Source organism: Rhipicephalus microplus, chromosome 6 (genome assembly GCF_043290135.1).
Source record: "Rhipicephalus microplus isolate Deutch F79 chromosome 6, USDA_Rmic, whole genome shotgun sequence".
Lineage (NCBI taxonomy): Eukaryota > Metazoa > Arthropoda > Arachnida > Ixodida > Ixodidae > Rhipicephalus > Rhipicephalus microplus.
Genome location: NC_134705.1, coordinates 139,995,853 through 140,018,921, shown reverse-complemented (window position 1 = coordinate 140,018,921; position 23,069 = coordinate 139,995,853). Strand labels below are relative to the sequence as shown.

The 23,069-nt window shown below is 43.7% G+C and overlaps 1 protein-coding gene across 3 annotated transcripts in view; it reads right to left on the bottom strand.

Annotated features, from left to right (window-relative positions):
* Positions 1-1,531: 1,531 nt before the first annotated feature.
* LOC119167308 (uncharacterized) overlaps positions 1,532-23,069 on the bottom strand; it is a 39,662-nt gene continuing 18,124 nt past the window's right edge. For 2 of the 3 annotated variants that reach the window (XM_075866734.1, XM_075866735.1), the window contains exons 6-10: positions 21,349-21,456; positions 11,279-11,385; positions 8,853-8,919; positions 4,188-4,355; positions 1,532-1,902 (exon numbers count right to left, since the gene is read on the bottom strand). In XM_075866734.1, coding sequence (XP_075722849.1) covers positions 1,829-1,902; positions 4,188-4,355; positions 8,853-8,919; positions 11,279-11,385; positions 21,349-21,456 — 524 coding nt within the window. In that variant the 3' untranslated portion in view covers positions 1,532-1,828. The remainder of the gene's footprint in view (positions 1,903-4,187; positions 4,356-8,852; positions 8,920-11,278; positions 11,386-21,348; positions 21,457-23,069) is intronic. The other variant, XM_075866736.1, reaches the window with a different exon arrangement.

The window sequence follows — 23,069 nt, the reverse complement described above, 5'->3', positions numbered from 1 at the left end:
ATGCATCGAAACTGCCTATGCGGCCGTGTAGGTTGCCATTGCCTTGGCTCTTTTAGATTAGCGTCATGAACATATATGTAGCGATTCTAGAGCTGCCATTCGTGCCTTCAGTGTTGGAACTGTGTGCAATAAGGCCAAAAATATACTTGCTAGGTCTCGGCCTTATGTCCCATCGTACATCGTAGGAGCGGCCCGACGTGTGCTGGGCCTAGGACGCAGGCCTTTGGACTTCCCAATAAAGTGTTACCAAACCATAGAGGAATAAAATCAGGCACTCGTAATAAAGGCCACTCGAGATCAGGGCGAAATATTCCTCTGCCAGCTCTTTCCTCACATTGCGATGCGTCTGTTGCAGTAACCGCATTCTTAGGATTATTTAGGCATTCTTGTAACAGTGCATTTGAAATGCCGCGTAGTAACAATTATGCAAGAATGAATTGATGGGTGGATGGATGAAAAAATTTATTGACGTTCTGAAGGACTCCACCCTCATTTTATAGGGGCAGCTTGAACTCAAACTGAAGGTTCACCAGTTGCTCGCGCATGAACTATGGTCTGGTGGTTGAGACATTTTAGGCGGTATGCGGTTAGGTGCAAGCAATGATTGACAGTTTACATCAACCAAGAAATGGGGAGTACAGCCATGGGTAATTTTAACGCGTGAGCATCAAGGAAAATTGTTTCGCTCTTTTAACCTCGAAAAACCAGGAAACCCATGGGCAGACCGTTGACAGGAGAACATCACTACATTATTTTAAATTTTTGCGAACCTTGCAATCTTGAAGGCTCAACCCAAGAAGTGGGGGAAGGGAGTTGACATTGCGGTTGGATGCCTTGACGCCTGCATTTGCATGCATTGGGGACACTGCACTGCAGCAATACTTCACCCTCTTCACCCCCCCATAGTACACCCAGCATTATACAAGATAGGGCACGCCTGTGGTGGCAATGATGAAATCTCATAACACATCGTGGTGCCAAAACGCATATTACAAGAATAGTCCGTGACCCTTGGAAGATAAATATCAAAGGGGACACTTGCAAAGGGTGTCTCCCTTAGCCTAAAATCAAGGAGAGTCATGGTAGGAAGCTACCATGACTCCTTATGAGGAACAAGACAAAAAGCTGGATGCCACTAACGCCACAGAAGCTTAATTGAATAAACATTCTATCAAATTGCATGGCTATTATTATGATATAAAATCTAAAGTTAACTAGTAGAGCGACCCACAAATGGTGAGACATCTTTTTTTCAGCTTTACAAGTTTAGAAGCTCAAGGAGTGCTTTATTATGGTAGGACGACTATGCAAGTCAGTAAAGGTAAATTTCTCAATCTGACGAGCACTGGGATTACGCCGACGTTGCATAAACTTTTATTGCATCATTAACTATGCAAATCAGAAAAGGAGATTTCACTCAAAGTAAGGTTGACAGTCACTCAAAGTAAGGTTGACAGATCTTTCAGAAAGGGAGAAGACTTTGGACATATCATCCGCATAGGTGATCTTCAATTTGGACACAGTACGCTGCTTAGTTTTTAAACACTTTATTTACACTCTGTATTGGTATGTCCTTACAGCTAAAGTTCACAGCAAAGTGTTCGTCAGAGGCACTTAAAAGGTAAGGAGGCAGACACAGCATACAATCCAAGCTACCAGATTATATTTTCTTTGGTGCAGAATGCTTGGAGCCCCAATTATGTGCTGCCTCTCACATAAAAGATAAAAAAAAACGACTTGAAAGCAGTGCACTCTGGACATAGCTCAGTTGACCAGGCACAGACGTGGGCAGACAGTCGCAGATTGAAGGCACGGACGTGGAACTTGCTCAGTCCAGAGGCACACACTGAAGTACGCTTTGTGGGACAGGCTTGTCGATTGCCTCCAGGTCCACAAAGCCATCTGTGGAAATGGTGGATGAGAATGAACACATCCAAGAAAATTTTACTCGCAGCTTTGATTCGAGGCTACATTAGAGTTTAGTCATCTCGGGGTGCCATGGTTTATAATGAGGTGTCCTATACAGTCAGCTGCATTATATCTCCTTCAGGCACAATGTCTACCTTTCAGAACAAGACATTTCCATGAAAAAGCAATAAAAACATGATTTGGACTCACTTAACCCTCACCAAAATCGGAGAGATTTCACTTGTCTTCAACACGCACGTATTTTTGAAGAAACTAAGCTTTTCTGAAGACATACTCATCATTGCTGAGTGGCTCAACGTGTTATACTCACAGTTGATACCACTAATAGCAAATGACACATGTACTATTTAAAGTCCGACTACTTCTAAATAAACATATCTTGTTACGCCGCATTTCCATGTACTTACTAAAAAGAATAATTTTATGGTGTGCTTCGCAATATGGTGTGCCTCACAATTAAAACACAAAAGTTTGACAAGACAACGCATAACAATTCACACCTTGTGGTGACAATGCATGAGGGACAACTTACACCCGCGTTATCGCCACCGTAAACTTTTATTTAGGCATTTCTGCTCATTTAGGAGTTTCTGCGCTGCAACACACAATGTGACACTTTCTATCGTATCACACCCCTATATAATGCCACTGACCTCGTGACCATAGTAATCATGTCATTTTGTTGGAATGTGAATGCATTATTCTGGCTTCAAAGACACAGTTGCAGAGGACCAGATTCTAGTACTAGATGCCTTTGATCTCATGAGAGTACAATGAACAGGCAGCTTATTATGATAAAAACAGAGACATGTACATGTAGGTATATGAGTTCCTGACGTGAATTTTTTCAATGAGAGACAAATAAAGTGCACTACCAAGGATTAGCTGGAGATGGTCATAATATTATTATTACGAATAACCTTGAATGTATGTACCAAAATTGCGATAAGACATGGAGGCATGGCGTAGTGGAGGGCTGTGGAAATTTCAACCGCCAGCCTCAACCATTTCACCTCCATCGAAATGTGACTGCCACGACCGGGATCGAAACCGCGACCTTTGGGTCAACTTCCAAGCACCGAAACCACTGTTCTACTGATGTGGACAGCTAGGGATGGTCAGGTGAAACACTTGCACATGTTCTATCACTAATCTATCATTCTCGTCTTTCGACATTTCCGAAGACTGCACAAATACATATTTACACCAAGTGATAAACTTCAAGGAAAAAAATGATAAGAACTCCTAGGTATCTCGCTTTCCCTGGTGTCGTGACACAGGCAAAGTGAAGGTGAATGTCTGATGCGATGTACTAAACTTTCACAAAAGCGCACCATAAAATCGGAAATAGAGCTTGCCAGGTTTGTGGCAGGAGCATAGAAAGCCTCACTATAGGCCAGATGAACGTTAGGCCAAAAGACTAAAATCTGCAACAGCAGCGCTGTCTGCGAGATGCCATTTCGCAGACGACAATTTCTAGCGTCCTGTTTGTACTGGTAATAAGAGAGCCAACAACAGAAAACCAAACAATGAGACACTTGCAACACGCTACATGTCCAGTAAGTGCGAGTCTATTCTCCAAAGGTTTTACTGCATCAATTCTGTACCAACTCGACAAGAGGTACGATAATTTTCGCATCACTATTGGTGTCCAGTGAATTCCTGACAGCAAAAGAAAACTTTGTGCGAGCACATTCGGACGATGTGCACGCACGTTTCCCGTCCCGTCGAGCCGTGTTCCACGGCAGCTCCAGGTGCCGATTTCGCCTACAATGATGCATCATCACCGCGCTGTCTGCCAGCGCGTAAAGGCTGGTGGAATTGCACCATGCTCCACCGTGAACCTCAGCAGTGCTGCGGTGGCTTGCACTCGTATCGTGGCCGGTCCAGCCAAACAAACGGCGCTGCAAGCGCGTTGCCCTGCTGAACGTATGGCACCGCAAGCGTGCACAAAAAACTACATCGATGTTGCCAGCCAAAGATCCTATGAGATTTTACAGTAGTTTTGCCATTCCAGGTTGCCATTTGCAAAAACATTTTTATGACACAAGGTAGTTTTTAGTAACATGCTCCAGCATCAGCATCACCCAGAGTGATTGTGCCAAGATAACAGAAGCAAGCACGGCCGTCCACACGCATTACCACAGTGGACAACATTTCTGGAGTGAGCTTATGCTTGCTATGACACTAAATACAATGTCTCCATTTTGAAACAGCCTGAGCACTCAGCCTGGAAAAGTGATTTTTCGAGTGCTCACCTTCCATGTAGCCCAAGTCCAGCATGGACGGGGGTGAAATTTCTGGGGGCATTGGTGAAACAACCGCCACGCTGCGCCTAAAATGCAGCCTCACGCCACGCAGGTCTCTAAACACCTCGAAGTGCTTGTCCTCCAGTTTGAACTCCTCTGGCAAGTCGAAGAAGCCCTCTGTAGAGAAAACGGAAAAGTGAGAGAACACGAAAGGTATAGCTTACCACAAGCAATTTATATTTATATAGTTCGCTCAAGAAATAAACATAGAAGTATAGTACTTGTTCGTTAGGCCCGTGTAAATACTCGCACACTTCAAATATTTGAACGAATATGACAGTATTAGAATTCACATAAATGCAAAGTTATTAAAAATAAATAGACCAGATCTGTATATGTTACAGAAACAGGGTCCATACTTGTTTACATGACAAATTCAAGAGTTTTCAAGGACTTTCAAAGCTATGTGGGCAAAGTTTCAAGGACCACATTGTCCATTGAAAACTCAACACATTTTCAGAGGAAGATAAAGGCTTGAAATAACTAGAATTGATCAAAAAAGGGTAACATCATGGAGCAGATGTCGAAAACATAGCTCAAATGATATTTTCTTACTAGACAACTTTAAATCAGTTTCTCAAACTTGCATAGGTAATCACTTTCATTATGACACAAGTTGCAAACTTTTACTCAGATAGAAAAAACTATGGAACAAATTGTGAAATGCCTTGTTGCGTTTGCCGAATGTTGATATCTCTATTCACTATCTTCTGCTGCTTGCTCTTGGCAGTCTTCCTAAGGACGTTTGGCTTGATGATGCACATCAAGTGTTTGTCTCTGCATTTTCTGCATACAAGTCTGCTATAGCTATTAATTGCTCAACAGAAGCTTCTATTTCCGTTTCTTTTTTTTTGTAAGCATTTTGCACCTCCTCCTGAATGCAAGATTAATTTTTCTGTTTCCCTTTCTCCTGCTCCTGTCTTTTTAGAGTTTCCAGGAATCCACGATGTCGGTTCCTTGAGGGAGCTGCTGATCTTAATTCTTTTATGATGGGCACACTAAATATTTCACCTGCTACATTGACGGCATCACAAATATTGCGATGTCAAATGTGTAGGCTTGTGCGAATATTCGAATGCTTCGAATATTCGAACGAATAGGTGAGTATTCGGATTCACTTCGATTCTAATTTAAACTATCGAATATTTTCGAAGTATTTGCAATAAACTAATGAATGTACCATAGTTCACCTGTAAAGGTGGTTTCACTGCAACGTAGTGGTGCAAAACAGTGAAAGCACCCACTCCGGAGAAATTTGCTTTGCCGCAAAGCCCCCCTTCAGATTTAAGAGGGCCCTGCAACACTTACTGAGCATGGTCAGAAAACGCTGCCGATCAATAGTCGAGGTTACCGAAAACACGCGAGGCAAGTTTTATAGCACAGCACGCGCCCTGAAATTGACAATTATTTTTAAAGCTAAACGTTGCTCTCTTCCCACGGCAAATGACACTACAAGCTCAAAAATCACTTGTCACAGCCAAGAAAGAAAACATGGCCCTGGTCACAGTCATTGGCTGATTTGAGCATGGCGCGCTCATCGTTACCGGACCGCCACGGGAAGCAGCCGCTTGTCCACAAGTACGTGCACAATCGCACTGAAAGGCCACATATTCGAAGAAAAAAGAGAAAAAAATGCTCAAGGTCACTATGCGCTCGTGATGTTTTTTCTTTCCCCGTGCCATCCTTCCCTTCTTAGCTTCCAGCTCTTTTGATGGGTCGAGAATGGAAAATGCGATTGCAGCATGCGACAAATTTTTGAAACTGCGCTCGTACTGGACTGATTCTAGAAACTTGGCGGCGGTAAATTTGCGAGGCGACAAGCGTGTTTACTGGCTCCATGGATACTTGAAAAAGTGTTGCAGGGCCCCTTTTTACTCTCAAATCAATCTACTTTATTAAGCTTGATATGATGCTTTATATGATTTAAGTATACTAAACTTTAAAACGTTATGTATCTTACAGGTTATCACTCGGATCCCACCGAAACTATTAATCAAGGTTGTTTCAACTTCCTTTCAACAAAAAAAAAAGTCATTTGCATAGAGCCCCTATTTCAATTCAAAAGAAATATCGTGCAGGTTAGTTAGGTTATGATAAATATTCCCTTTTTTATATAATATACATACTATTCGAATTCGATTTGAAAGTATTTGACCAAAATCGCCATTCACTTCGAATTTGCTTCGACCCTGAAATTCACTATTCGCACAAGCCTACAAATGTGTGACAGTGCTTACTAAAGAAAAAAAGAAATTCAAGGATTTTAAGACATTTCCAAAAGTTACACCACTTTCAATGCCTTAAAAGAACTTTTCAAATTCAGGACCTTTGATTATTTGAAGGACCCACATGAACCCTGAAGAAGAAAGGTAGTAACTGATCAGAACTACTTTAAAACTCAGATGATTACAGATGTCAAGTACAGCCCCAAAAAAGTAACGGTCATTACAGAAGCCTAATCAATTACTGTTGCATTACTTTCCTTCAAAAATTTATTTGCATAACATGAAAACACAAGTTAAACATTGCGGCTTGAGTGGTCGAGAGGTCTGGAGGCTTGCGTGAAGGCTGGGTGGCTTACCATGGCTGCTGCGATGTAGTGTTGCAGCTTTTTTCAACGAGAGTTGTTTATCGAAGTTGTGGTCACAGATTCTTCAGTGTTTCCTCATTAGGAGCCAAGCTGCTACACTAAGCACTATCTTAATGCATGTGCTAGAGGGAAGGGTGATGTCACAAAAGAACACCATGCGCACCAGCCTGTGGTTAAGCACTGTTTCGATGCTAGTGTCCATGTCCTCTATGAAGCGTCACGTTTTACTGTTGCTGATGCTCGGGTAATGTGTTGCAGGTAAACCAATGAAAAAGTGAAAAAAAAAAAAAGCTCCGATAGGGGGGCCCCTACAAAGCAATTGCATAAGCTTTGGGACAAAAGCTACTGTAGAAAACTGCTTAAAAGCTTATTTTGGGAAAAAAAAATGTCACTAACTGTAATCAATTACAAGAATGTCATTGAATATTCCAGCATATTACAGTTTCTGAAAATTAACTGATTATATTATAAAATGTAATTGATTACAAGTAATCTAACGTTACTGAGTTATTACAACTCTGGAATGTAACCACATTTAACCCTCCTAGTAAAGATGGCTTCACTGCAGAATAAGGTGCTGTTCTGTGAATCTATAACCAACTATGCAACTCCAAACAAAGCAGGCAGTGTAGCAGTGCTAACAAAGTCATGAAAACCTGGAGTACATTACATCAAAGGATTGGCAAACGACTTCCTTGGCTTTCCCATTGTCTGTCGTTGACTGGGCTGGTGCATACTCCAAGACTTCACTTTGAGAGCTGTCACCACACCCTAATTATCAAGGGAGGCACCCCATACCTTTACTCAGTTGGAAATGCATATACAGTCGTTCCACAAAGGTTTTCCACAGTAATGGCTGCCGAGGACTTACAATACTGCATTCCGAGAACTGCCTACTTCCCCCACCTTCACTCCCGACAAGCTGGAGACCAAAAGGAAGCAGTTCTGAAAAGCAGTACATATAAGTTTTACATCTGTTGTGAGGCTTATCGAGGATTGACCAAACAAAATGAGGGCGGCGGGGGTTGCAATGCAAATATGTTCCTCCCTCCAACGGACAACCATGTACACATCTATGCAGATGTCTGTTTCTCAGAGAAGTGTGCGCCACGCCTGTGATAAGGGCCAGTCCACACACAATTTTGCCACAGTTACAAGAAATTTCTCATATAGGAGTAATCCATGCGTGGCGGGCACCTGGCACACCCTTTCCCATTCGTGGACATGTAGTCTTAAATTTTTTGCCTTCCATATCTTTCTTGCAAAATTTGAGCAGTTGACTGCACTTGTTAGCAATAGGACGTGACCAGCTTTGCTTCTGTTTTCCAATTTTTGACAAGGTCATCTTACTTGAAAAACCCAGAAGATGCGGATGGAACCAGCTAAATAAAAAAAAAAATGCAGCTTTCAAACTTTTCAATCCAAAAGCTACAAAACACTTCTGGATAGCAGGCTCATGTTACTAATGTATCTTTTCCGATGCACTTTGTGCTCGACATGATTAAAGTCTACCAAATGCCAACTCCGCGTAGACCCAAACATGCTCGAAATAGCAACAGATTGCTGCCCTTTGACATTTCTTATGCTAGCCAGGGCCAAGTGGCAAACCAGAGCTATTCGATTTTCGGACTTGCAAGCTCATTATGAAAATTAAATGTCTTTTGTGTAATGTCAACATTACCTTAATTGTGCTAGCTGCTGCATTCCTATACACTACTATAAACCTACAAACAATAAAATAAAATGTTTCTTTTTTTAACCCTCATTTGTGACCACTTATTTCACTCAAGGTTGCCGTAGCCTTGTTCATGTGTATGCTCTGCCATCTGTCTGCTAAGGCACATGTAAGAAGTTCCCATGTGCATGACTAAAGTTATCGCCTTCAACAAAGCACCTTGCCGACAGACTACTGTATCAAAGTGGTGACAGCTATAAATTTACAGTCGCTGGTTGACCTACACAGCATTCAGCAACAAATGCATCAATCTCGCATGAAAGCTTCGGAACAATGTAAAAGCACTTGCCTTCGTCGTCGTACAAATGCATGGCTTCAATCTCCAAGTCTTCTTCATCTGAATCTGCCAGCTCATCCTGAAAAGGCAAGGATGTGTACGACCAGCAAGTCTAAGATGTCGCAAGCTGATACTTGTTAGATGACTGTCTTCAGATACTAAGGAAAGGTATGACGAAGTCGCATAAATAGCATGAAGTGCAGAATAAAAACATTGCACGCTTGCAGAAACTCCATTTCAATCAGCTTGAGCTTATCCCCCCTTTTCATCAACATTTCCTATATGAAAGCTGAGAAATGAAAAAAATTGGCCCGAATCTACATGTTACACTGTATATGTCGTCGAAAGACGATAGTCTTGCGTCTGGAGAGAGTGAACAGAATGTTTATTTGATGTTCTGCGCTAGAAAATCGGTAAGTGGTATTCTGCAGGCGCTGCGTTAGAGTGCCTCGAGCGTGTAGCAGAGGCGAAAGAGTGCTTCGAGGCACGTTAAGCACAAGTGCCATCTGGCAGTTACCTTCAAAAATAAAAGCATGCAGCTCTTGGAAAAAGATGCGCGCCAGTCTAGGAGGTGATAAGGTGTAGAACGCAAAGCAACGGGAAAGTGCCACCACCGTGACGTCGTAGCAAAGCGTTGGAAACCCTCTTTTGGGCATCGCGTTGCACTGTCAGCGCAGCGCGATTAAACGCTCAATTCCTTAGAGTTACTTGTGTGTGCCTCTTCTAGTATAAAGGCAGACATAGAAAACATCGGAGCGTTGTTGTGGTGCCTCAAATATGCGCAATAATTGTTTTTTAATTGACAATCGCACAACCATGAACGCTTAACCTTGAGCAATATTGGTCGGCGCTGCAGATTGGGACGGCCGTTTGGTGCCGTTTGAGGTATCGTTAGGGCGGACAAACAGACGAATGTGCAGACAGATAGACAGACCAAAATTTTTCTGTCGAAGGTCCCCAAGAAAGACTATCGTCTTTAAAAAGCTAGGTTCAAATTGCTAGCAACTTTGGCTGGCATACTCAACAATCCTCTCCTCACTCATCAATTTATACAAACTCATTTTCTGACAAAATTATGATCTTGCAGGAGATAATGCAGACAGAGTACTCTTAATGCTGACTAGCTCAGTTCTGTGTCACTTTTTTTTTTTTCAGTTTGTTTGAAAACTTAACTGCTGGCAGCACAGCGGCGATAGATCACATAGATTCATTAATGAACATGCGTATTATGCAGGGGTTCAACAGCTCAATCAGAACTTGGAACAATTTTTAGAACAGCAAAATGTGGCTTTTGAGATTTGGAACAGGTTATGAACAAAAAAAGGCTGTTTTTTACCAAAATAGTTATTCGCATTCTGCAGTTAATGTGGAGCAATATGAGCCATAAAGATTCGATGGCATAAAATGTTTGTTTAAAAAAAACTACAGTCGAACCAGTTTATAAGAGACGATGATACAAGAGGCAAAGGCATAAGAGACACCGTGTGCCTACCGTAAAATACAGGTGGATGAGAAAATGCACACGAGTTACAATTCCTATAAGAGACATTTGCTATAAACAACAACTGGTGCCCAGAGCGTGCCTCTTATAAAGGAGTTTAACTGTATACAGTAGACTATCAGTAAACAAATCTGTTATGCGAAACTACAGCTTATACAGAGCTATTTGCTCGGCAATGCTTGGTTTTGGCCTTGTATTCTGCACTCATATTCACCTCTCGGTAAACGGCGCTCTTATTATATGGAACATATTTTCCCGGTCCCTTCAGGTTCCGTTTACTGAGAGACTACTGTACTTTGCCCATTGTCAAGGCACAAAACGAAAACTGCGCAGCCTACTATAAAGAAAAATACAGTTAACTCCTATTAAACAAAAATCTCTTAAATAAAATGCCTGCTTATATGCAACAACTTCCACTAATGTGTTTGGTTCCGTACTTGAATATTGTACCACTGTTTATCTCTCAGTAAACGAACTCCTCTTAAAGGGAACGCATTTTCCTGGTCCCTTCCGATTTCGTGTAAAGAAAGTTACTGTAATTACATATTTCAAGTCAGCATAAAAGTATATATATATATATATATGTATATATATATATATACACACAGCAAAAATTTCATTGCCCTAGGCTACTGATTCACGCAAACTTTTTTTTTTCCGAATCTCATCTCCCCTTAACAGATACAGCGTATCCTATTGTTAACTACTAACCTAATGAACTAATCCACTGCAAAATTTGTTTAGGTCCCCCTGAATGCTCTTACTTTGATACCTCCGATTGCTCAATCACCATTGAAAAAATGTATATATCAAAAGACTGATGAACAAAACATGAAACTGCAAGTTATTTTCAGATTCCGCAGCAAACCAAACTATGCTCAAGAGTGCAACAGCACACGATTGCCATCTTAACAGTATCTGTGCCCTGCTTGCTTACCACACTGAGCTCCACAGCTGGGACTGGCACATCAGGGACTGGTTCCAGCCATTCAGGTGCATCGCAGTGAAGATTTACAAACTCAAGCTCGAGTTGGCTTGAAAGTTCTGGAAAAATGAAAGGATGCACAACACTCAAGCACGCCTGATGAAGGAGGACTGGCACGTGTTTTCAAAACTGTGCGCAATCTATTGCACGCTGAGCTGTGCCTTGGTCTCCCTTCAAAACTGCTCAAACAGGTACAGCAAAATTCAAATAACTTGAATCGAGGGGTAACTTGAGCTGCACGGCCAAGTCAACGCAAGGTGGCACTTACCAATAGACAGCTGTGGATCAGGTTCAATAAAAGTGACTGTGTTGGTGAAGTGGCATTTCTAATTATCAAATGAACTTAAAGATATGTCCAGGTGCCTGGATTTTACCTGTGCTCTTTTAGTACCAAAGCCCTATGGTCTCCCGACCATCATGCATTTCTTGCATGTGGAATAAATGCATGCACAATACTCAGATCCACCCAAAAGTTGACAACAATCTCTTCTATCCAAAACAAACGTGAAAACACAAGAATAAAAAAGCCACAAGTGCAGTCAGAGTCGCAAGCACAAAGATTAAGCAATTATTCGTATAGCAACCATCATTGCCATGACAGCTCAACAATCGCAGTGCCAGACTTTGCGCCGGAGGATGCCATGTTTGTGTAACTTGAATGCACTATACTATATTTGCGTAAGTTTAACAGACCTTATATAAACCTCTCCCCTGTCCCCTGTTGTAATGCCAACATATTTTAGGCGACATTCACGGGTAACAATATTCGAATGAATATGACAGTACAGTGAAACCTCGTTAAACTGCACCCGCGTAAACAATAGTTTCGTTTTAAAAGTAGTGACGTAAAATCCCCGACACAGCGGCCATTGAACATAATACATTTTGTATCCGCATAAGTTGTACCAGCTTATCGCGTATGTATCGGTTAATAAGTAGTTTTTCCAATTTTCGTTGCGCACTCGTCGCGGCATGTCGCCCCCCAAGAAGGTTATACTAAAGCTTCTGGAGTAGCGGAGAGGCTCCGTGGCTGAAGCCGCCGTACCGCCGTGTTGCTCAGGGCAGAAAGCGTATCGGCGCATTGTAGCGTACTAGGCTTTCGTGTTGTTTTCGTGGTAGTAATGTTGCACATGGTGCCTTTATTTAAAACAAGATGGTTCTGAACACGTCTGTGATCAATTTTCGAGACGACGATGGTAAGCTCTTGGGTAAGAATCGTGGGAAGCCGAACTGGGCACAGCTTTTGATGCTTCGCTCGCTTGCTTTTCCTCACATATTTTCGCAACTACAACTGCATTTACAAGTACATAGATTTTATTTTTGCATCCAGGAGCACATAGACAATTTCAATATTTTTGTGCGTTTCAGGATTCCAAAGACATCATATTGCGTGGCACATGAGAGTGCGCTTTGAGGCGAAAAGGTTAAGCGCCAAAAAAGAATGACGACTTATTGTGTTCAGCACACATGTTGAAGCAGGCTGCTTCGATGAGACAGGGTAAACAATGATATGAAGGGCTTGTAACATTACTACCGTGCTTGCATCGTTTTCAGGCGCATTTACAAAAGCCAGTACGTGAGTGTGCCTATAATACAAGTAAGCGCTTTGTTATTGAAAGGAGTTATGATAGCACCGGCTCTGCATTCCTGGGATTTTCAGTTTCTTGTATTTGCATGAGCACTACGCTCCCAATGACAATGTTTTTGATGTTGTGATATGCCTCTCTTTATGTAGGAGAAAAAGGAAACTAGCTCCTGCGAAAACTCAAGGAAAATAAACACTTTCGCCTCAAGCGCCTCTTGTTGATGGAGCTGTCAATTTCTCCCCTCTTCCAACCCTCCCAAGTGGTGCAGGCAAAAAAAAAAACTGAATTAACAGCTGAAAAAAAAGGGTAAGACATCGTTGCAGTACCAATGGGGCCTTTTAAAATGTCTATATTGAGGCTTTTCAGAATTTCATTGACAAGATAATGAAGGAAAACAATTATTAAGATGAAAGATTGGAAGTTCTCCAAGCAGCGTTTCCTCCGCATATCCAGGATCTTTTCAAACAAGTTCGTGAAAATGCGAATACCCCCTCCCCCCATATAAATAGAGTTCGCACACATGATGCACTGTTATTCGCCAAGGGCTCATGGTTGTGTGCGAGTGGAACTTTTAATTTCGCTGCATCTCCTCACTGGTTACTTCTGCTGTGAGGCAACTGTGTAAACATATATTGCGAATTGATATCCCTGAGTACCTCTTTTTCACAGCGAAAGCTGTAATAAGATAAGTTACCCGTAACATTATGAATGATGAAGCGTTTTAGAACATCAAAGGAACAGCCTGGGTGTTCCACAATGCGAATAGCGTAACAAGTGGGTGATCCAATGCCCCAACCCCATGAGAAAACTTGTTTTCGATCCCCTAATAACTGTGGTGGCTACCCACTTAACGCATACTTCTTCATCGTCATCAGCCACTGCATAAAAAATTGCTCTAAATTTCAAGAAGTGTGTAGTAGATACCACGCTTCTCCAAAGAATTAAGAAGAATAACATAGTTAATGCTGGTCTACTACACAAAAATTTATGATTTTTTATAGCGCTGTGAGTACCCAGCACCATAGTGTGCTTGTAGCATCCCAATGAGTTTAGAAAAAGGCTCTGAAAGGCCACTCTTGTAGCTTCCCCTGTGAATGTCCTGCGCATGCCGCGCAGGTCTGGCGTTTCTTAACATATGCTTAAAATGCTAAGGGTCAAAAAAATTAAAGCAGATGGGCATTAAAGTCGCTCCCACGTTCCTTCGCTTCTTAATAAGAAAGCGGTGCTTTAGTAGCTATAGCGAAACACCCGGCATCAAGCACCCGGAGCACTACAAGGCAGTCGCCACCTCCTACTGCCCTTAGCAATATGGCCGCCGCGGCTTCACTTCGATACATGGGCGGGTATGCGGGACCACCACCCCAGAAAATTTAGTATAACCTCCTTGGTCGTCCCCCACTGGACGACTCGACAGAACAGCAAGCCCCAGAGATCGAAACACGCCTCGCTTGTTTGTGTTAATGATGATGGCGGCTGTGTTGATGAGCGCCATCTCTTGGTTGTTTCTGCAGCAAGAAGCACTCGGCCGGCTAGGCTTCTGGTGTTGTCCACGCGATGGCTCTTTGCACAAACACGCAAAGCTTTTTTTCTTTTGCCAACCTGTGGGGGAGGTGCACGTACATTGAACATTCAAATTTTTGTAGTAGAGCTTAGACTCTTTTTCGTAGGGCAGGGCTCGAGTTCTGTAATTATGGAGTGAGACAAGTCATAGGAACAATTGGTGTCAGAAAGACATGGTTAAAACAGACTGTAAAGTGTTCAGGATGTGGGGTCGGTTTGAAAGTGGACGCAAGTGTAGAAGCGGATAGAGAAGAGGCTGACGCGAAGTGTAGGCAATGTGAGGTTGAGGAAAAATGGAGAAAATTACGGTTGCCTATAGCGAACTGCTGATAAGAATGACCGAGCTCGAGACTGCGTTGGCGACAGAACAAGAGAAAACGAGGGCAATGGGAGAAAGGCTGAAGTCCGCCGAGGAAGCACTAGCCAAGGTGAACGGAGAAAACGGAGAGAGCGGTCTACGGAGAGAACAGTAGGGATCCGGCAACCAGAACGGCGGAGAAGAAAGAGCAAGCAAGTTTGAAAAAAAAAGGTTCAGCCGGTTCAATTGTCGCAAGGCCCAGCTTCAGCAATGTAGTGGTGGGGCTGGGAGGGGACAAAGCAGCCAGCGTCACATGTGCAAGTAACCCCCAGGTGCAGGGCGCTCCAGCTGAAAAGTCGCAGCATGTGATAATCGCCGGTGACTTGAATTTGAATCGATGCACAGAAGCCATCAAAGAGAGGGTAAGAGGTGACAAGAAGGTTGCAGTAGGGGCGTTCCCAGGACGCAAGCTGGAAGCAGTCATGAGGCAAGCGAGTGCAAAACTCAAAACTACAGCTGATAGACGAAACCTCGTGATAATTCCAGGCGGTTTAAACGATGTCTTAAATGAAGATACAGCAGGACTAGCAACCACACTGGCGAAAGGCGTAGATGACATGCGCACCACTTCTCCTCAGGAACAGGTAGTGATATGCACGATACTGGAGGTACCGATGCGTGATAGCAACCTGCAAAGAGCGGTTGTCAACGCAAACCAAGAGATAAGGCGGATATAGTCGAGAGAAAGGCTTTGAGGTGGTGGAAATAAACAGAAGTGCTTAGCTGGGGTGGTTTTCTATGAGACAATTTACTTCGATGGGCGGCTAGGTCATGAGGTGGGTTGGCGACTTGCAGGATGCGCAGTAGCTTTTTTGGGGGGCAAGTGGGCCCTTCAGGGTGCAGGATAGCTAGTAATGAGGAACACAACCAGGGAGACTCTTTGGCAGGTGGTATGGACAGATACGATTCCAAAGTGGCACCAGTGTCTAAGATAGGTAGAGTCCGGGGCAGAAATAGACGTAGCCACGAGCGCCGAGCCAATTCAGACTTAGGGTATATTAACATGCAGGGTGGTAGGAACAGACTGAAGTGGGAAGAGATAAGAGAACAGCTAAGGGAGGAGAGGCCGATGGTATACGGTTTTGTAAAAACACATCTCAGGGACATGGAACAACCTCCTAACAATGCAGACTACGCGTGGGAATATTGTAATAGAACAGAAGGCAGCAGAAAGGGGGGTGGTATTGGGGCATTCATTCATAAATGTTTAGACCGGCAAAGGGTCAAGCAGGAGTGGAAGGAACGTTTATGGCTAAAAGAGAAAGTGGCAGGGCAAATGACACTCCTGGGTTTCGTGTACTTGTGGACGGGAGCAAAGGCCAAAGAGGAAAACCAGGCAATGGTAGAGCGTATATCAAATGACATTCAAGAGTTAGGAGGAGAGTGCGAGATAATTATACTAAGAGATATGAATGCGCACATAGAAGATATAGATGGGTATACAGACACGACAGGCAAAATGATCATAGATATGTGTGAAAGGCTTGATTTGATCATTTGCAACAGTACCGAGAAGTGTGAAGGGCAAATAACATGGAAGGTAGGAAGGCTGCAATCGACGATAGATTACGCACTGATGTCACATAGGATGTATGATAAGCTCAGGGGAATGCACATAGATGAAGGTGGCTCCAGAAGTCGGGGTAGGGATCACAAACGTATCAAGCCAAGTTTTGGAAGAGCAGTGAAAGTGGGAAGGAGACAAGATGAGCAACTACAGGAAAATTTTTAATCAGAAAGGCAAATTGAAATCACCACTAAACAAATTTAGAAAGTAATCACTGAGAAAAATCAAACAGTTTGGACATACACGAATCTAACTAGACTGTTTGAGCTAGAGCTTGTTAGGGCACGTGACAAGTCACCCCGGAAAAGAAGACACAATCCCAAAAGTTGGTGGGATGAGGAAGTTAAGAGAGCCATAGCAAAACGTCAGGAAGCCTCTAGTGAACACAGACATGCTAAGCAGCGGGGTGAACCGACAGATGATGTTGAAAAAAAATGGGAAATCTTTCTAAGCTGTAGAAGGAATGCATCCCTTCTGATCAATGAAAAGATTAGAAGAAAGGGAGCTCAGTGGATGGCAGAAGTACATAAAAAAGATAGAAAGGCATCTGCGAAATTTTGGAACCACCTAAACTCTCTAAGAAAGGAGACTAGCCTAGAGCAGAGATTTACAACTACAGCTCATGGTGCTAGGCTAGAAGACGAAGCTATTGAATATATAAGAACAAGGGTGACAGAAAAATTTCAACAATGAAGTGCTTTATGCCCCACAATAGACAAGGATGAATCAAGTGGCGCAATGGCTCCATTTTCACGAGAGTGGGAAAGAGCTGAGAAGAGGGTTCCTAGTAGTACATCAACAGGCCCAGATGGCATGCAATCATGCTGATAAGGACATTAGGTTCGAAGTCTAAGCAGGCTTTCAGAAAGGCAGTGAGAAAAAAAATAATCGATGGTGAAGTCCCCAATGAATAGAAACTTAGCAGGATGAGCATGGTCTATAAAAAAAAGGGGGACAAAGCTGACATAAGCTTAGCAGGATAAGCATGGTCTATAAAGGAAAGGGAGACAAAACTGACATAAACAACTACCGTCCTATATCAGTGACACCAGTGGTCTACAGGCTGGCGATGCAGATTATAAAGGAAAGACTCCAGGCATGGATAGAGGATAAGAGGTGCTGGGGGAACTGCAGAATGGGTTTCGGAAACCCCGTAGGTTGGAAGGCAATCAGTTCTCCCTGATGCAGTGCATCGAAATAGCAGAAAAGGAACACAGGACCCTGTGGCTAGCATTTTTGAATATCAAGGGAGCGTACGACAGCGTGGTTCAAGAGGAATCGTGGGAAATACTGGACACACTAGGCGTGGAAGGTGTAGTCACTAATCTTTTAAAGGATATCTATAAAGGTAACAAGGTAGTTATAAAGTGGGAAAAACGGGTATATAAGCCTGCAGAAGTAAAACGGGGGCTTAAGCAGGGGTGTCCCCTGCCACCCTTACTATTCATGATGTACCTACAAGGATTAGAGGCCGAATTAGAGGGAAGTGGACTGGGCTTCAACCTCTCTCATCAAACAAGGAAAACTAATGGAACAGGCACTGCCAGCATTGATGTACGCAGATGATTTGGTGTTAATGGCCGACAACAAGGAAGATTTGCAGAGGTTGATGGACATGTACGATAATGAAGGAGATAGGTTAGATTTCAGATTCATAAGGAAAAATCAGCAGTCATGATTTTTAATGATAATGAAGGTAGTGAGCTTAGAATACAGGTTACACTAGAGATAACGGATAAATACAAATATTTAGGATAAGCGATGGGGCCAAGTACCTAAGGGAAAACGAAATATACGCGACGACTAAAAGTAGCAGGAATGCAGCGGTAATGAAAAACAGGGCACTGTGGAATGAAAATAGGCATGATGTTGTGAGAGGAATATGGAAAGGCGTCATAGTTCCTGGTCCGACGTTCGGCAATGCGGTCTTGTGCATGAGATCAGAAGTTCAAGGAAGATTAGAAATTAAGCAACGTGGAATAGGTAGGCTTGCCTTAGGAGCTCACGGGGAATACACAAAATCGGGGAGTACAAGGTGATATGGGATGGACATCATTTGAGGGCAGGGAAGCTAGCAGCAAGATAAATGTTGAGAAGTGATTGAGAGAAATGGGGGAGAAGCGTTGGTCTAGGAAGGTATTCAGCTACTTGTACATGAAGAATGTCGATACAAAATGGAGGAAGCAAACCAGAAAATCGACTGGTAAATACTTGAAAAACAGCAGGGGGCCAAACCAAAAAGAACTATCGGTTAAGAAGAAGGTGAAGGAAGCCGAGACCGATATGTGGAGAATAGGCATGATTAAGAAGTCCGCACTAGAGATCTATCGAGCCTTCAAGCAGGAAATTGCTAAGGAAAGGATATATGATAATACTCGGGGTAGCTCTCTACTGTTTCAGGCCAGGACGGGAGTATTGCGAACCAAGACATATCGGGCCGAATACAAATGGGTAGACATGGTATGCAGTGCGTGTGGAGAGGAAGAAGAAACTGCCGAACACTTGATAATGTTCTGTAAAGGGCTTCACCCTATAGTTCAGAATTATGGCGCAGAGTTTTTCAAAGCACTGGAGTTTAGAGACAGGGAGGGCAAAATAGACTAAGCAGGTAGAATTAATAGAAGGAGGTTATCTGATTGGTGGCTAAAGTCAAGGCACGAGTGAAAATTAAACCCTTCACTGCATAGTACGAATCCTCAACCCCACTATTTAAAGAAAAAAAAATAAACCTAGTTTTTGGTTCATTAAATGTTACGGCTTGGGGGCGCTAGCTACTGCCCGATCTAAAGGGTACAGCCATATTCATCCATCCAAACACGGTGTGCGCTTGGTTTGCTTTCACCGTTCCTTTGGCGCCGTGCATAGGTGTTCCCCGGTTGATCCGTGCCGTACAGCTCTCGCGTCGTTTTTCACGTGTTGTGTATGTGTGCTTGTGCTGCTTCGTACTTGCATCATGCCGAAGCTGGGACAAAAGCATCGAATGCTGAAAATAGAGGAGAAATTGGACATAATTCGTGCTATTGAAAGTGGAACGAAAAAGGACCTGCCGTTAACTACGGTGTGTGGAATTTGGAATTCAAGAGAGAAGTTGCTCGGCAGTGCTGCTGCAACTGCGAAAGGGTGCCGACTACGCGGTTCGACGTTTTCGGATATAGAGGAGGCACTGGTGAAGTGGCTAAAAGCTGCACGGTCAAAAAATCTGCCTATCGGCGGACCCCTGTTCGTGGAGAAGGCTTTAGTTTTTGCCTTGCAGCTTAACCATGACAACTTCGTGTGCAGCAATGGCTGGCTGGACAGATTTAAGGCGACGCACGGCATTACCACGAGGACTGTTTCGGGAAAAGGTGCTGCTGCTGACGTGGATGGCGTGGAGCAGTGGCAAAATGGTCAGCAGAAGAACATCTTGGAAGACTACGCACCTGATGACATCTTTAATATGGATGAATCGGAGCGATTCTTTAAGCTGCTACCAGACAAAACGCTCGCGTTCAAAAGCGAGATGTGCACCAGCATCAAGCATGCAAAAGACAGAATATCAGTGGCGTTTTGCGTAAATATGACTGGAACCGACAAACCTCCACTCCTCGGGATTGGAAAGTCGGCGAAAGCCTAGATGTTTCAAAGGCGCCGGGTTACCATCAGGGGTCATCTGTCGTAGGAACACCAAAGCATGGATGATGGCAAAACTCTTCGAGGAGTACGTGCACCTCATCGATCGTCGTTTCGCGGCTAAGAACAGAAGAGTTATTTTTGACAACGCTTCGGCGCACGTCGCCCTGGACAACCTGACGACTGTGAAGTTGGCGTTTCTGCCACCAAACACAACAGCGATTGTCCAGTCCTTGGACCAAGGCATCATACGAGCTGTAAAAACAGCTCTACAAGAAGAATCTGCTGCGCAGATTTCTTCTCGCCATTGAATGTGGCAAATTATTCTCCATCGACCTGATTGGCGCGATTCACCTACTCGAATACTCGTACTCGTGGCGGCAGGTTGAAGCAACGACAGTTCAAGATTGCTTCAAGCATGCTGGCTTCAGTGTGTGTGCGGGCGTCGCAGATGACGCCAGTGACACCATCGACCAGACTTCAGAGATCGTAGACGAACCTTGCAAAACTCTGCTAGCTGAAGTGCTGGTTGCTTCAAGCATGCTGGCTTCAGTGTGTGTGCGGGCGTCGCAGATGACGCCAGTGACACCATCGACCAGACTTCAGAGATCGTAGACGAACCTTGCAAAACTCTGCTAGCTGAAGTGCTGGAGCGGCAGGGCGTTACGGAAGGCATTTCCTTCTCCGACTTCAGAGGCGCAGACAGCGATGTGCAGACATCTCCGGACATGTCCGACGAAGCCGTTGTTGCCTCGGTTGTCGAAGTGTTGCCAAATGATATTGATGAGGACGACATGGAATGCGACAACACGGTTGATCCAGGTCCGACAGAGGCCGAAGCTGCGCATTGCGTCAGCGTCATGCGGGTATTTGCCGAGAAGAGGGGGCTGGCGGAAAAGCTGGCTAGCAGCATAAGCGAGTTTGAGGCCGCTGTCGTCGCTGCTATGCCGCCGCCGCTTCGTCAAATGAAGATTACAGACTGTCACGCGAAGTTAATTACTGCACGTTTTTTGTTCTTTCATCGCACTCCCTGAAGGTTTATTTTTTTTGACAGGTAAATGAGCGACCTGACGCTATTTCGGTTAAGGTTAAGCAGTTCTACCGTTTAGTACGTACTTTTTCCGAGCTCCGGCCAACTACGGTTTAATGAGGTTTCACTGTATTATAAACCTCACCCCTTGTTCCCCATTGTAATGCTATCGTATTTTATCTCGCATTTACCTTCAAGCTAATGCATTTTTAATCTAAGAGATTTCAGCACCAGAAGGCCGTAATTTCAGGTATGAGAATGGCACAATATCGAGATCTGAATTAAGCCAACACCAGAACCGCAGAAACGCACCTCCGCCAAGACTGTCCATGCCAGGCGCAGCGATTGAAGACAGCCAGCTGTCTTCCACAGCGTCATCAGCCACAGCTAGAGGCTCCTCTGACAGCACACAAAGCTCATCTGCAGGCAGCCAAATGTGAAGGCGAGTGCTTTAGCAACATGTCAAAACGGACATGCGACATTCAAGCTTACCCTGCATCACAAAGGTTGCATGTTGGAATCGTTGAACTACGTCATCGTATCGTTTATTCAAACTACAGTAGACTCTCACTAAGTGGAAATCTGTTAAACAGAACTACTGCTTAAACTGAACTATTGCCTCTGCAATACTTGGTTTTAGGCTTGTATTCTGCACCCACGTTCACCTTTCAGTAAACGGAACTCGTGTTAAATGGAACATATTTTCCCGGTCCCTTCAGGTTCCATTTACCGAGAGTCTACTGCATGTCCGAAGGTTGCGGGTTTGAATCACGCACGAGTCACCACTAGCGGGAAAACTCGAGACGTTGGCTTCCCCACATGTTCTATTGATGCTTGCCTTGCAATGGAACACCCCAGATAATGTCGTTCTTGCGGACGTCTTCTTATCTCAGGCTAGGCTTGAATGTTTGGAGCAGCTGAGGCTCAACTTTGTCGTCCTCTCCTAGATGCTAACTGCTCGCTGCAGGGCCCCTTCTAGCAAGGTAGCCAGTGTGCGAAGAAGCAATCCTTACGAGTACCTGGTGACCTCTGTTGCTGCGAAGCCTGTTTGAGCCTAGCACTTGAAGAAGAAGACGCTGCAGGAACAACAGCGTCTGTGGTTGCCATCAATAAAACACGTGGGAAAGCAAATGCCTCACGCAATCCCACAGAACCCTACAGTGCATAAGCCATTTTTAAAAAGTTTATTTTGCAGAAAACATTAGCCAGAGCACTCCATACATGCAACGAAGCAAGCACAATTTTTCGGTGCGAAGAATGGAATCACAAAAGGTGAAATGGGCCGATTTATCAGTGTGCAAGCCAAAGTAGCACAGACAACACATGATCCAGAGTTGATGTAAATCAAAATGTGCACATTACTTAGCCACAAACTCGCATGTTTATCAAATACATCAAAGTTCTAATGTGGCTCGTATTGTAGGATTTCTACGACTGCGTTGACAGAAAGCAGGTCCACGGATTGAGCCGAAAAGTGCCTATATTCATCCGAAATATACCTTTAATATCAAATCGCTCCCCTGAGCTCTTCAGAAGGCCCGGCTAATTACTAAATAAAAGCTACATAGTCCCCATGAGATCGTTAGCCTTGGCATACCATTGCTGACATTACCTTCACATGAATGGGCTATAGCTTTCAAGGTTTCAATAAATATAGGAACACAAGTATTGCCTGCTGGAACCTCTACACAATATCCATGTTGAGCACAGAATTTTCCCCGCATGCACATCTCATGCGATAAATTCTTTAAATGGAAACGCATACAGCTTCCCATTTGGACAACCCACCTAGCGAATGATTTAATTTCTCTTGCAACGGCCTTATGTGGACACCAGATAGTTGCAAGATGCTACCGTGGTAAAAAAGCACATCAGCAGGAAAGAAGCTACGAAAAAAATGGCACAACTTTTGCAAAGAAGCCCAAAATAAACGACAATTTGAATTTTTCTCACTGTAGGGAATATATTCATAATAAAAAATTTGTCACTGAAGTACCACAGACAGTTGAAAAAAAATTCCATTTTCTACAGTT